General features: G+C 43.9%; 1 protein-coding gene across 1 annotated transcript in view; it reads left to right on the top strand.

Annotated features, from left to right (window-relative positions):
• Positions 1 to 13,926, top strand: part of slc49a4 (solute carrier family 49 member 4) — a 79,084-nt gene that overhangs the window by 58,159 nt on the left and 6,999 nt on the right. Inside the window, exon 8 of the mRNA XM_080413017.1 lies at positions 3,152 to 3,334. Within this exon, the coding sequence (XP_080269143.1) occupies positions 3,152 to 3,334 (183 nt within the window). The remainder of the gene's footprint in view (positions 1 to 3,151; positions 3,335 to 13,926) is intronic.

Genomic DNA, 13,926 nt, shown 5'->3' with positions numbered 1-13,926 from the left:
GTGCTTACCCGCTTGCCCCAAATGTTAACTAGGTGTCCGGAGTATTTGTGCAATGTATTAGTCCATATTTTTGAATAAAGAATTGTTTTAATCCCGTCTGTGGACGAACGCCACCCCCCCCCCCCTCGTTTAATTCCTGTTTACATTGAGTGTAATTCCGGCTTTCACCGGACGCGCCCCGTCACTACCGCCCATTGGGAACTTCCGACAGAATCGGTCACAGACGAGATTTAAACACTTCTTAATTGAAAAGTATGGACTAATATATTGCACAAATACTCCGGACACCTAGTTAACATTTGAGGCAAGCGGGTAAGCACCTTATATTTTCCGTTTGTACATGTTTGGAGAAATACGGGCTTTACTGGTGACATTCCAGGGTGAACTGGGGGGGTGGTCGCTAAGACTCTCGTAGATACGAAAATAAAAGTCACGACGACTCGATAAAATACATACTACGACGTTTGTGACTGACAAATAAATCCTCTCGAATCTCCAATTGACAAACATAGCAAGTGTTCCGCTGCTCATTTTAATGCAAAAGAACCTGAGCATACGTTTATTGTCAATTACTGCTGGTCCTTCCATGTCAACAAATAACTAGATCCTACCTATTACGTGGTGTAAATTAACCCACTTTCGATTTAAAACTCCAGTGTCTTCCATTATTCCTGGGATTTCATCTTTTGGAAACGTTCCACCTTCCATAACTTCACAGTGGTAAATCTGTGCTACTTTAACTCATTCACTGCCACAATTATTGCTGGCCGCGTTTGCCCACTGCCAGAGATTTTTCATCGAAAAAAATAAGTACTCAGGAGCCAAGATACAGAATTTTTAAGTTTTAAGTTAACAAGGAAGTGGATGGGAGTCTAGATCTTCGAAAAATCATATCTCCTTGGTCTTTGGGTCAAATTTGAAAAAAAGAATAAAAAAAAAAAAAAAAAAAAATTACGTTTTTTACGTCAGTGGCAGGATTGGTAAACGGGAATAATTACGTCAATTACGTCAGTGGCAGTGAATGAGTTGAGTCATACATTAATGAGAGGGGAACGGAGCACAACATACTTAATTGCACACTGGTGTTGCATGCCGTAAATAGCAGATCTACAAGCTCACAACGCGTCCTATTCGTGACACGTTGTGAGCTTTTAGATCTGCTATTTACTGCGCACGACACCGACACACAACTAGTATAGCTCATTGGGTGTCGGGTTACATTCAGTGGGTCGTGGAGCAGCATTCTACAGCTGATCTTAATAGATCACTAACGGAGCACCGGGCACCTTCGTGGTGCCCGGTGCTTGGACCTGGTTCCCCCTAGCACCGTTTTGACAACGGGGGGTGGGTGTTTTCAGCGCGGACCCGGTTCGGTGGGGGGGGGTGCTCCGCGTTTCAATGTCGTAGCGCTCCTTCAGCAGCCCTGCTACTAAATTTCGACGTTTTTCACCGTTTTTTTCTTCTTTTTTTTTTAAACATCGATTATTCGAAGTTTGATAGTTTTTTGGCCTAAAACTTTGATTTCCAAAATTATAATCGAAGGTCAGCCCTAGTAGGAGGGCAGAGTGTGCAGGCAAGGCCTCCCAAATGAATATGTATTTGACTGCGGACCCCCCATCTGAAAATATTTTGTGCAAAAACACAAGATTAATGTTGTTAAAATAGTTTTTACACCCTTTAAAAATTTAAAAAGGAGATATCCGATGTATATAGGGGTTATAGTGGTTAAACTGATTTTGATGCTATATTGACCAATTTAGCTGGGGACCCCCTGGGACAAGACACGTGCATGCCAACATGCATACAGTGCATCACGCTTGGCATAGACCAGTTCTCTAATAGCGAGTGCTTTTGCAATGGATGACCTAAATCGGTTCGCTCTGGAATTAGTGGAGAAACGTAGCCAGTCTTCACAGCAGGGAGTTAAAACCTGAATGCGCCATTGTTTCCTCATTATCAAAGCCCTGCCGTGTTGATAGCACAGCTGCGTATGTGACTGTGAGAAGCCGATGGTTCCATTTATTTGTCGTTTGTTTGTTGCAGTGCTCACATGGCCTTTCTGTCTAAGGACGTCGGTCCTCTTTCCACTCTTTCACAGACTAGTAGGTTAATGTTGGTAAATGGTGTATTTTTATAGCTCTTTATCCAAAGCACTTTACAATGTGCATTACATTCACATGTGTGACAAAATGAACACTAAAAGGTCCTTACACACCGATTTTTTTCATGCGAATAATACGTTTTTTAAAAAAACCTTATAAAGTCAATGCAAGCTTACACACCAGTTTCGCGGAGCGAAAAAAGCGTCTTTTAATTATTCGGAACGAGTCCGAATTTTGCGTATATTCGCATATTCGCCGGTGTGTAACCGCCTTTAGGCTTTAACTGTGTTACGGACTTTTTCCCCCACTGATGTCTTTGTGAAAAAGTGAATTCAGAAATGCACAAAATAACTCGCCACTTTTAAATTGATGGCGGACTGAGGAGCAACAACGTTGACTCCAAAATTGAATTAAGCGTTGTAAAATGGCCACGCTGTGGAGCGCAATCCTGCTCTTTTGAATCGAAATCTTATATGAAGAGAATGTACCTGGGCGGTTCGGCGTGAAGCGGGCCATCTATAATCCTAGGACTGATGAAGTGAAACGAAACAGGAGAGAGAGAGAGAAGAGCGCTGGTTCATGCTGGGAAGGTGGCAGGGAAAACAACATAAATGTCTTGTCTTGTTGTTGTTGTTGTACCCAGCCTCAACTGACCTTCACTGTTTGAACAGCTGCTGTACCAAGGATTATTTGTGTGTCTTATTACAACAGTGTATGAAAACCTAGAAAGGGCACCGTAGAGACAAATCAATTCCAGACCCATTTTCCTCTTGGCTTTTCTCCCATCAACACATTGGTGGGCTTGAAAAAGTAAGTCAAAGTCTGTTCTCTCCATCCATCTCTCCGTGTTCAAAGCTACCTGTACTTTACGGGCGCACCTGATGATGCTTATCGCCATGGCTACCGTAAACGATGCATCTTCATTATGGAACAAATGTGTCACAGAGTGCCCCATGGATTGATTAACCATTTAAATTGTTTTAATTCCTCGTGTTTGACACAATTTATTTATTTATTTATGTGGTTCTCTCTCCCTTTGCCCTCCGCAGCCACCCTGTACACCTCCTGTATCCTGGTGGGCATCTTCATCAACAGCAGCGTGCCCATCTTCTTTGAGCTGTTCATCGAGACGACGTACCCGGTCCCTGAGGGCATCACCTGCGGGGTGGTCACCTTCCTGGGCAACCTGGTCACGGGCCTGATGCTCTTCTTCCTCTCCTTCTACTGCACCGGTAAGATGGGATGGCACAGCTGATCAAACTGTGGATTATTATCAACTACAGTCATTGATTTAATCGATTATTTAAACTAGACCATACCCGTGGGGGGATATGCGCACGTGATCTGGCAACCCGGGAGCCAGCGAACACAAAAACGCAAATAAACAGCTGATTTCGTGTAATCGGAAAACGGGCTTCGCTGTTAGGTGCACATGGTAAGGGTCAATGGCTGTGTGCAAATTCAGATCAATTGCTCCAGCCACTGAGGAGAAACGGGCAGAACCAATTTTGGCCTCACCACTACACCACGCACCCATGCACTACAGAGGTTTGTCAAATTATAGGAGGATTATAATCGTGTTTTTTTTTTTTTAGATAATCAATTTTGGAAAAAAAAAGTTTAATTTTATTTTTTTCCTTTTTTTGTCATTATAGGTGATGGTAAGTTAAAAAAAAAATGCCACGCTCACAATGCATCACGATGCAACGTACTGTGAGCTTGTAGATTGGCTATTTCTGCACAACGCCGTTGTACGATCATGTATAGACCAATTATTTGTTTACCAACATTGAGACTGGATGCACAGGTGATTGTTTCTCGCAATCAATTCTCAACCTGTTGTTTTGCACCCCAACCCCCTCTTGTGTGTTGGCTGGTGAGGCGCGTCCTAGCGAGACCTGATAGAATGGGTTTCATTGCGCGCATACTGGTTGCACGCATACTGGTTGCACGCATACTGGTTCTTATCAGTGTGACGTCGTCTGTTAAGGGGTCTATAAAACAGGGCTTAAGTCGTTACTGCTGGGGTACCCCGGTCAACTAAGTATAGTGGTTAAGTGACTTGCTCAAACCATTGTAGTAGTAGTAGTATTGGTTGGTCGACTATAGACATGAGAAGGAAGAATAAAACTGGCACATTGTGGACGGCAGGTGCAGGACCAACAGTGGATTTAAGGCAAGATAAGAAATAGAAGTCCACACTGTGACTTTGCAGAAGCTTCCAATCAAGGCTTTATGATAGATTAACGTTAATCTATCATAACGCCTTGATTGGGAGCTTTTGCAAAGTCACAGTGTGCAGGCTTCTATTCCTTCGATTATAGACATGAGACATGTAACTCAGCACCACACGACTAAACAGTGCAACACACAAAGACGGGACACATACGGTAGTCGGGAACATTTTAGTCACATGATCGGGCAGCCAGCCAATGGAGGAAACCAGAGAGATGTGGGTCATGCGTGAACAATCAAGCTGGAATGTGGCTGCCGTGAAATCATATCTTTATTCTTCTAGCTCAATCTCAGCGGTATTGTTCTGCGTACAAAAGAAAATGACACATATCTGTTGGTAACCATATACGCACGTTTGGCAGACGGGTCAGGGTTCAGCTGGCGAGACCACATAAGGGGTTTACCTGGCAATGCAAAGAGTCGCGGGCTGAAACGTATTAACCCATTAATACCTGGAACGCATCTGTGTCACTTTCAGATTTCGTTAGGCTATTAAAAAATAGCAGATATACAAGCTCATAGCGTGGCACCGAGTGCCGCGCTACGAGCTTGTAGATCTGCTATTTTTGAAAAATCGTGAAAATATTTTTTTTACATTTTTTTCCGAAAAACTGTTAGGATTTAGAAAATGTTTAGAAGCGGCCTCAGGTCTTAATGGGTTAAATCCCAGTCATGCATTGACAGATGATTCAGAGCTTGAGAGGTGTGTGTGTGTGTGTGTGTGTGTGTGTGTGTGTGTGTGTGTGTGTGTGTGTGTGTGTGTGTGTGTGTGTGTGTGTGTGTGTGTGTGTGTGTGTGTGTGTGTGTGTGTGTGTGTGTGTGTGTGTGTGTGTGTGTGTGTGTGTGTGTGTGTGTGTCTAGAGTTCGGGCTGCTACGCGGCCCTCACACCTACGTCGCACCACTGATCCGACCAGTATGCCCATATACTGTATGGAGATCTCTGTGTCTGTCAGTCCTTGTCCCTTTTATGCCCATATATGAAGATCGCTGAGGTCATCAGTGTATGCCCATATGGCAGGGGTGATGCAACTTTGATGATGGAGAGGGCCACAATATTTCCACACTCACTCCAGAGGGCCACATTGCATACACAGTACTGTACAGAAACCTCTTATCGCTGTGTTTTCACTTTTTTCGTAAATGAATGCCGTACTTCGCCATTCTATGTCACACAAAAGTAGCAAAAATAGCTGATCTACAAGCTCAAAACGCGTCGCAGTTTGAGCTCGTAGATCAGCTATTTTAGCAATTTTTTTATTGGAATTCTGATATCTTTTTGCTATTTCCCAATTGGAATCCTGAAAAGTAACATTTTAATTTAATTTCAAATGCATTTCCTGTAGTTATACTTATTTTAACTTTTTGAACTTAATTCATTCACTGCCACTGACGTAAAAAACGTAATTTTTCCCGTTTACCAATCCTGCCACTGACGTAAAAAACTTTACTTTACTTTAATTTTTTTTTTTTTCAAATTTCACCCAAAGACCAAGGAGATATGATTTATCGAAGATCTAGACTCCCATACACTTCCTTGTTAACTTAAAACTTAAAATGTCTGTATCTCGGCTCCTGAGTACTTTTTTTTTTTTCGATGAAAAATCTCTGGCAGTGGGCAAACACGGCAAGCAATAATTGTGGCAGTGAATGAGTTAAATACAAATACATTGGACATTAAAAAGACAATAGACTTTTAATACTTGTCATTAACACATTGAATGCCAAAAACGGTCCGGACCGTTTTTGAGGGTCCAAACGAGAAGTGCCGAAAACGGTCCGGACCGTTTTTGACCCAATTCTCTTTTTATACGAGTGGCCCACGTGGGGCACTAAAACGAAACTTTGACATCACCCAAGGAGTTTCTGAGAAGAAGAGGCTGGATGAGGCTCCATGTCAAAAATCCTTCCGGTCGGCGTTTTCAATGTTATCTCCTTGACTAAAAGCTTAATATCTCCATTTCTTTTTAATGTGGTGGAAACGAGCCGTTTCCGATCGGCGATCACGCTGCAATGGAGGATCGCGTTGGAAATATTATTGTTCCAGGCGTTAGTCGGGACCCTCCGCCGTCTCGCACGCACGCTTTGTTTACATGCACTTCCGCGTCGGGGCTTCTGCAGCACGAAACGTATAACGCAAGTGGATGGAAGAAATGCAGGCACTCAACGTATAATATTTTAATAAACCTCTGGCACCCAATGTGTTAAGCTACTAATATAGACTGAAGTAATTAAAGCGGGTCATGTTTGTATGTTTGGAATTGTAACAGCTGAAATCAATAATATATCAGTATTCCGAATATTAACCTGCGGGCCGCATTAAGTGATGGGTGGGGGCCGCATGTGGCCCCCGGGCCACCAGTTGCCCATGTATGCCCATATTGTATATAGAGCTGACTGATTTGTTTGTGCCTGATGCCATGATGACACACAGTATACATACATATGTATACTGTATAGCGTCCTTATGCGGCAAAAGGGACGCAACGTGGTTTCTTAATGAGACTCGTTCAGCAGAACGCAAGATTGTAATTGAACCTCTGTTTTTATCTCCCACAGTTTGCAGCCTAGCGTAGTTTGAAAGTATAATGTAGACAGAGGGCAAAGAGGACATACTTCTCTGCCTCCGTGGGGTTTAACGGCAGCCAGAATAATCACATCAGATCCATATCCAATCCATGTGAGCGTCTAATATGTGCATGAATGAGTGTTTGCAGATTTGTGCGTGTGTGTGTTTTTTTTCCTGTTCTTTAAACCCATCGCCTCTGTTTTTGCCCACCTCTCTCCACGGTCTGATTAACCTTCACATCACAAAGCCAATCAGCTGGAATGATGAGCAATACTTTGAGAGAATGGGACATGCTCTCATCTCTCTATCTCTCTCTCTCTCTCTCTCTCTCTCTCTCTCTCTCTCTCTCTCCCCCCCCCCCACACACACACTGTCTGTCTCTCTCTCTCTCTCTCTCTCTCTCTCTCTCTCTCTCTCTCTCTCTCTCTCTCTCTCTCTCTCTCTCTCTCTCTCTCTCTCTCTCTCTCTCTCTTCTCTCTCTCTCTCTCTCTCTCTCTCTCTCTCTCTCTCTCTCTCCCACACACACACACACACACACTCTGTGTGTCTCTCTCTCTCTCTCTCTCTCTCTCTCTCTCTCTCTCTCTCTCTCTCTCTCTCTCTCTCTCTCTCTCTCTCTCTCTCTCTCTCTCTCTCTCTCCCCCACACACACACACTGTCTGTCTCTCTCTCTCTCTCTCTCGCCTTTGTTTTAGTCAATAGGAAGATATATTTTCAGATCCTCATAAATATTCATGACGTTCACCCTTCTCCACTGCCAAGTTCTTCCTCTCCCCACTGCCATTACGGCAGGTGGAAGCCAGCTAATGACAGCTGCTGCCTGACAACTGCATCCCGAGCCTTACAGTATAGTTGTGGATGGTTGCGCCAGCCAGTGCAGGTGAGACACGGGACCCTTCGTCTTCGGGGCTGAAGGAGCCGCCGGGCACGAGGAGGACTTCAGTTCACTAACGAGCCCGACGGCACAGACAGTCTCTCTCCGTACGTTTCAAGTCGAGTCAAATGTATTTATAGAGCACAATTCAAGCCCAGTGAACTCAATAGAGCACCCGAAGTCTTCACGTCAGAACCAGGTCCCCTCCCCGGGCAGGGTTGCCAGGTCTGCTTAGTATAATTTCCCCGCAAGATTTTATTTGAAAATAGCCGATCTACAAGCTCACGACGCGTCGCATCGCGACGCGTTGTGAGCTTGTAGATCTGCTGTTTTCAAATAGCTGATGTATATGTTAAAAGTGCTCATGTGGCCCATAGTCGCTTCTTTTGGGCTGGTTTTCCTAGACCTGGTTGCTTGTTTCTCTCACAGAATCTGGCAACACTGTCCCAGGGTCATAAATGATTAATATGAGAACTGTGTTCCCAAAATGTAATCAGACCAGGCATGATACGTCAGGGAGGATGCTCTGTATCGTTTGTATTTAGTTATATCTGATACCGTCTGTTTTGTTTGTCGGGCTTGTATTTTCGGCCTCTTTGGATAAACTGGTACAATTCCGGTATCAGCTTATGCTTGGTAACTATATGATTAAAATGCCTCGACTCATTAATTTTGTATTTTTGGAACACACTAAGTCAATGGGATTTCTTTTAATGGGAACATGTATTTATGACCCAGGGGCCGTAGTTTTGACATTGGGACTTCACAGGCGTTCACACATTAAAGGACAAACGAGATACATAACCCACCCACACATACACTTAAACACAGCTTTTATAAACCCCATCCATCCACACATTCACAAGATACAGCATTTATAAACCCCATCCATCCACACATTCACAAGACACAGCATTTATGACCCCCCCAACAACGCGCACACACACACACACACACACACACACACACACACACACACACACACACACACACACACACACACACACACACACACACACAGACACAGACACAGACTAACTATGGTAACCTAAGAAAATAGGCTGGTTTTATGCATGCTTTTAAACATCACACAGTTGTAACAGATTTCAGGTCAGACGGGCAGTTTATTCCAGAGAGTAAAAACCATAATAATAAAACTCTGCATGGCTTCACTAGATTTAGATGTTGTTCTGTGTACAGTTTGGAGACCGATGTTGTGGGAGGTCTGATTGGTTTTACTGGCAAATGAGCAGCATGACAGAAATGTATTCAGGAGCTAAACCATTTAGAGTTTTTGTAAACACTAAGTAGTGCTGCTTGTACCGGGGAGGCATTGAAGTGATCTGAATGTAGCGTAGCGGTAATGGGTTCGGCATTTTACCGTCCCAATTAGTCACTTTGTTTGTCGACAGGGCACAATAGCCGCTAATTCCACCCCGTTCCAACGACTCGTACAGGTGCATTTTTACACTCTTGACGAGTTAACCCATTGAGACCTGGAACGAACGCAACTGTGTCGCTTTTTCATTTGAGCTAAAAAGCATTATTTTACACTTTGGCTATTCAAAAATAGCAGATCTACGAGCTTGTAGATCTGCTATTTTTTTTTTAATCGTGAAAATGTGTGCAAATCTTTGTATATATATATTATTTTAAAGCGAACATTTTTTACTCAAATCTTTGCTTCTGGGGGTCCCTGGGAACAAAATATTTTGAGATGGGGGTCGGCGACCAAATACACATGATATACACTGATATAGAAACATAAGTTTTTCAGAAAACCAAAAAAGACATTTTGCAGAATCGGAACCTCAGGCCTCAATGGGTTAAATTGATACTTTGGATTTTTTGCAGCGTAGCCAGAGAACAAAGTTTGTGAAGCAGCAAACTATGACCACGGTTGGTTGCCTACCAAAATGGCGGGTAAAAGGGAACAAATCCACCCGTTAATCGGCCAGTTGCCTCTCAGCTGAAGCCGTATCCCTGTGTTCTAAAAGCACCGAGCAGAAGAGCCAAGTCCTGCTCAATATTCATTATGGACGAGATGAGAGAGGGGAGGTGGATGGGGGGGGGGGCGGTGAAGAGACCCTGAACTTGTTAGACCCGCCGATTCTAATCACAAGCGATGGCGTTTTGTATTCCCCTTGCCGGGAGTTGGCCGTGTTGGTGATTAATCATGGATTAGAAGGCTGTGTAGTCCAGACAGAGTGCGGACAGACAGACAGAGAGCATCAAGTAGATTGACATGTAGCAGCTGCGATCCAAAACATACACACAGGCCTCATAAAGTATACACGATAGAGCCTCTGTGGGATTGACTGACAGACTGCTTGGTATGGGCAGAGGTGTGTGTGTGTGTGTGTGTGTGTGTGTGTGGGGGGGTGTGTGTGTGTGTGTGTGTGTGTGTGTGTGTGCGCGCATGTTCTGTATAAGCATCTTGGGTGTGGCAGTCTGCATGTTATCTGCTTCCTTTAGTATACATATACTGTGTGTGTGAGGCTGTCTCTGTAAACGAATGTCTGATGTGCCGAGATGGATACTGACATAACTTCCCTCTGACAGCTGAAGAGAATATCAAGGCCATGATGATAGAGTTCTCTTCTGCTCCACTCCTCACATCACGCCCTCATGGTGTCTCACAGCATGTGATCAGACTATATAGCTCACTTGACAGATACGCCTCATTTATACTCAGATGTGCGCCGGTGTCTCTCACTGAAAATATCAGACTCTGCAAGCTTCTAGATCTGATATTTTCGGTGCGAGACACGATCAGTCTATGTAGTTGCTTTTCGGTCAGGAATCAGGATGCGTAGTACGTATGCTTGTTGATAGCTGTATTAACCATTTAAGCTCTATATCCTTTGTCATACGTCAAATAGCGAAGATAGCCGAGTTTGTAGATCTGCTATTTTGGCTATTTATTTTTTATTCTTTGACAACTTGGCCTACATAATAATCTGACAAGCCCAAAATAGGAACGCCAGGTTGAAAGTAGTTAAAAGGCCTTTGAATGAAGCGGGTGAACCTCAGTAACCCTCTGCATAAAGTTTCCAGTGGGTAAGAAAAAAAACGGAACTAGATTTTCTACCCTGTTTAAAAGAAACAGCTATGTTCTGTGTTTGCCTAAAGAGATCGTTCTCTGCAGATTAACGTGACTATTATGTAAATTCCCTACGAAAGGTTTCTGGTGGGCTGTCTCCCTTTCTTTAATTCCATTTGTGTAGTCCTATAATGGAGGTGGCACATAATAAGCAGGCTTCAGACTTGATAAATTCCATACCAGCCTTCCTCTTTTAAACCCCCCTGCCCCGACATCCCACCTATTGGTTGTAAGAAGAATGAAAGAATTGGCAATCTTTTGCCTCAAAGATGCTCATTTAATCCCAGGTTCCGGTTCATTTTAGGTTTTTGCTTTCATGTGCCCAACTGCCCACTTCTGCATTTCTGAAGCGCGGCCCCCCGTTTTCCTTGCAAGCCGCCGGAACGCGTTTATGAATTTAGCTGCCGTGTCCATTTAACCCATCTAGACCGGGAAAGAATTTTTAGATTTCTTTGGCTATTCAAAAATAGCAGATACCGAGTGCCGCGCTACGAGCTTGTAGATCTGCTATTTTTTGAAAAATCGCGAACATTTTAGCTAATCTTTGAATATATATATTTTTATAGCAAACATTTGTAACTCAAATCTTTGCTTCTGGGGATTCTACAAATGTCTTCTGAATCCCAACAGTTTTCTGAAAAACGTATGTTTCTATATCAGTGGTGCTCAAACTTTTTCATGTCAAGGACCCCCAAAATGATATGTATTTGGCCGCAGACCCCAATTCAAAATATTTAGTTCCAGGGACCCCCCAGAAGCAAAGATTTGGATTACAAATGTTCCCTTTAAAAATATATATATATTCAAATATTTGCCAAAAAAACAAGATTGCAGATCTACAAGCTCATACCGCGGCACTCGGTGCCACGCTACGAGCTTGTATATCTGCTATTTTTGAATAGCCAAAGTATAAAATACGGATAAAGTGGTTACGCAGACGCGTTCCCGGTTTGAATGGGTTAAATATGTGTGCGGAGCAGAGGTCTCGGCTCAGTGAGTGCTATCTGCCCACCCACCCACCCCTCCCCACAAGTGTTTTAAATTCCAAAAGACTCGGAACCCTGTGACTGAGAAACATGAATGGAAATTCAGAACCATATATCTGCGCTTGTCGTCCACCCCCCCCCCCCCCCCCCCATTTTCATCTGCTGTGTGCCTGTGTGATTTAGCGCGCTGCGGTGGGCAGAATACGAAGCAGGGAGACGGGCCGAATGGAGGGATGGAGGAGGGGGGGACAGGAGTCGAAGACGAAAGGGGTGGCATTGGTTTGCCGTTCAGTCTTCTGCATTTGTAAAGCCAGGAGTTATTCACTCAGTCGGTTAACCACGTGAACCCGCGCATCCCTATTCTGGGGGAGAACATTCAGGGAGAAATAGGAGATCTTACAAGGGGGGGCAGTGGCTCAGGAGGTAGAGTGGCCTCTTGGGAACCGGAAGGTTCCCGGTTCGATCCCGGGCTCCCCCAGAGTTAGTGTCGAAGTGTCCTTGAGCAAGACGCTGAACCCCTAAATGCTCCCGTTGAGCAGGTTGGTGCCTTGCATGGTTTCCTCCGCCATCGGTGTGTGAATGTGTGTGTGAATGGGTGAATGTAATGCACAATCATTGAAAAGCGCCTTGGATAAAGGCTCTATATAAATGAACCATTTACCATTTACAAGCTCACAACGCAACACGACACGTTGTGAGCTTGTAGATCGGCTATTTCCACCGAAGAGATTTGGTCAGTAGAGGGGGAAAAAAAGTGGACCTGTTATAGAGCCCTGAGGGACCCTGTAAATGAAGTATTCAGGGTTTTTGTGGTTAATATTTTTTGTTAAATTATTATTTCAGATAGGCCAGTGTAAAGAGACAGGAAACCAAGGGCAAAGAAAGAGGAGAGACATGCAAGATAACAGGGGTAAAAATTTGAACTTGGGTCCTCGTGCTCACAAGGTGTTTATGGTCTGTGCACTAACTGGTGGAGCCACCAGGCACCCACACAGTCAACTAGAGGGTAGCACGGGTCCAAAAATGGGATCCGAACCGAAACGGACCCGTAGATAGATTCTAAATTACTAGAGGCGGGTAGCATTGGTCCGCCCGGAACCGAAGATCCAAGCCCCGAACCGACGACCAAAATATTGGCTTGTCCCTTGGGCACGGGTCGGATCAGTTCCAATTGCCATTTGATCCGGATCCATTTGAAATGGATTATCCGTATGGACCCATGAGGATCCGACGACCAGCTTTTTATTATTATTATATTAATCTCTTTAACCTTCTGTTTTAAAATGAGTCATATGCGTTGTAATTACGCTCCCAAATCCATATTGTCTTTTCTCGCATATTGAATGAGCCCCGTTTAATGTTAACAGCCGATTGAAACGCAGCCAATCTCAAGCGCACTGCACTGCTGCTGAAGTTGAACACCATTGATGTTTTTTTAGCAGGTGAAACGCAAACAAAAGCCACCGGGAAGATGCAAATTGCCACCAATTTTCCCTCTCAAAACGTTTTTTTTTCCTTCTCCTTTTCTCCCATTTTCCATTCCGTTAAACTTTGCTAAAACACTTGACGGAAGGGAATTACGTCTTTGCCGGCTGACTTTTTCAACCCCATGTGAAGTTTGTCAAGGTGGGAGAAAGAAAAAAAAGAAAGTAAATTCTGTGTAGAGCTCCCTCACTCCTGAGAGAATCAACAGTTTTATTTATTTTTCCGTTTCTCTTTTTTCTCTTTTTTTGGGAGAGGTTTGACTCTTGAGCAAGAAGAAGCATTAACATGGGTAAATCAAACGGTATGTTAGACAGGTTTACGCAAGTGGGCTCACACACACGCACACTGGCTTTTTGAATAATGCAGGTAGGCACACTCACCAACTCCCATCAATCTACAGTCAATACTATCGCATGCATGCATACTAACGAGGGGATATATAGTACGTACACATTTTTAATACCTAATGCACTTCTCGGTATGCTAATGCAGCTTTCCAGTAAATATCCTCCCCACTCTTAACTCACATCTCAAAACGCTACCATTAAGGGGACATAGCGAGCCATATTGAGAG

This window comes from Gymnoscopelus braueri (genome assembly GCF_963280865.1).
Source record: "Gymnoscopelus braueri genome assembly, chromosome: 18".
Classification (NCBI taxonomy): Eukaryota; Metazoa; Chordata; class Actinopteri; order Myctophiformes; family Myctophidae; genus Gymnoscopelus; species Gymnoscopelus braueri.
The sequence above is the reverse complement of the archived record's forward strand: the minus strand, read 5'-3'. Positions and strand labels throughout refer to the sequence as shown.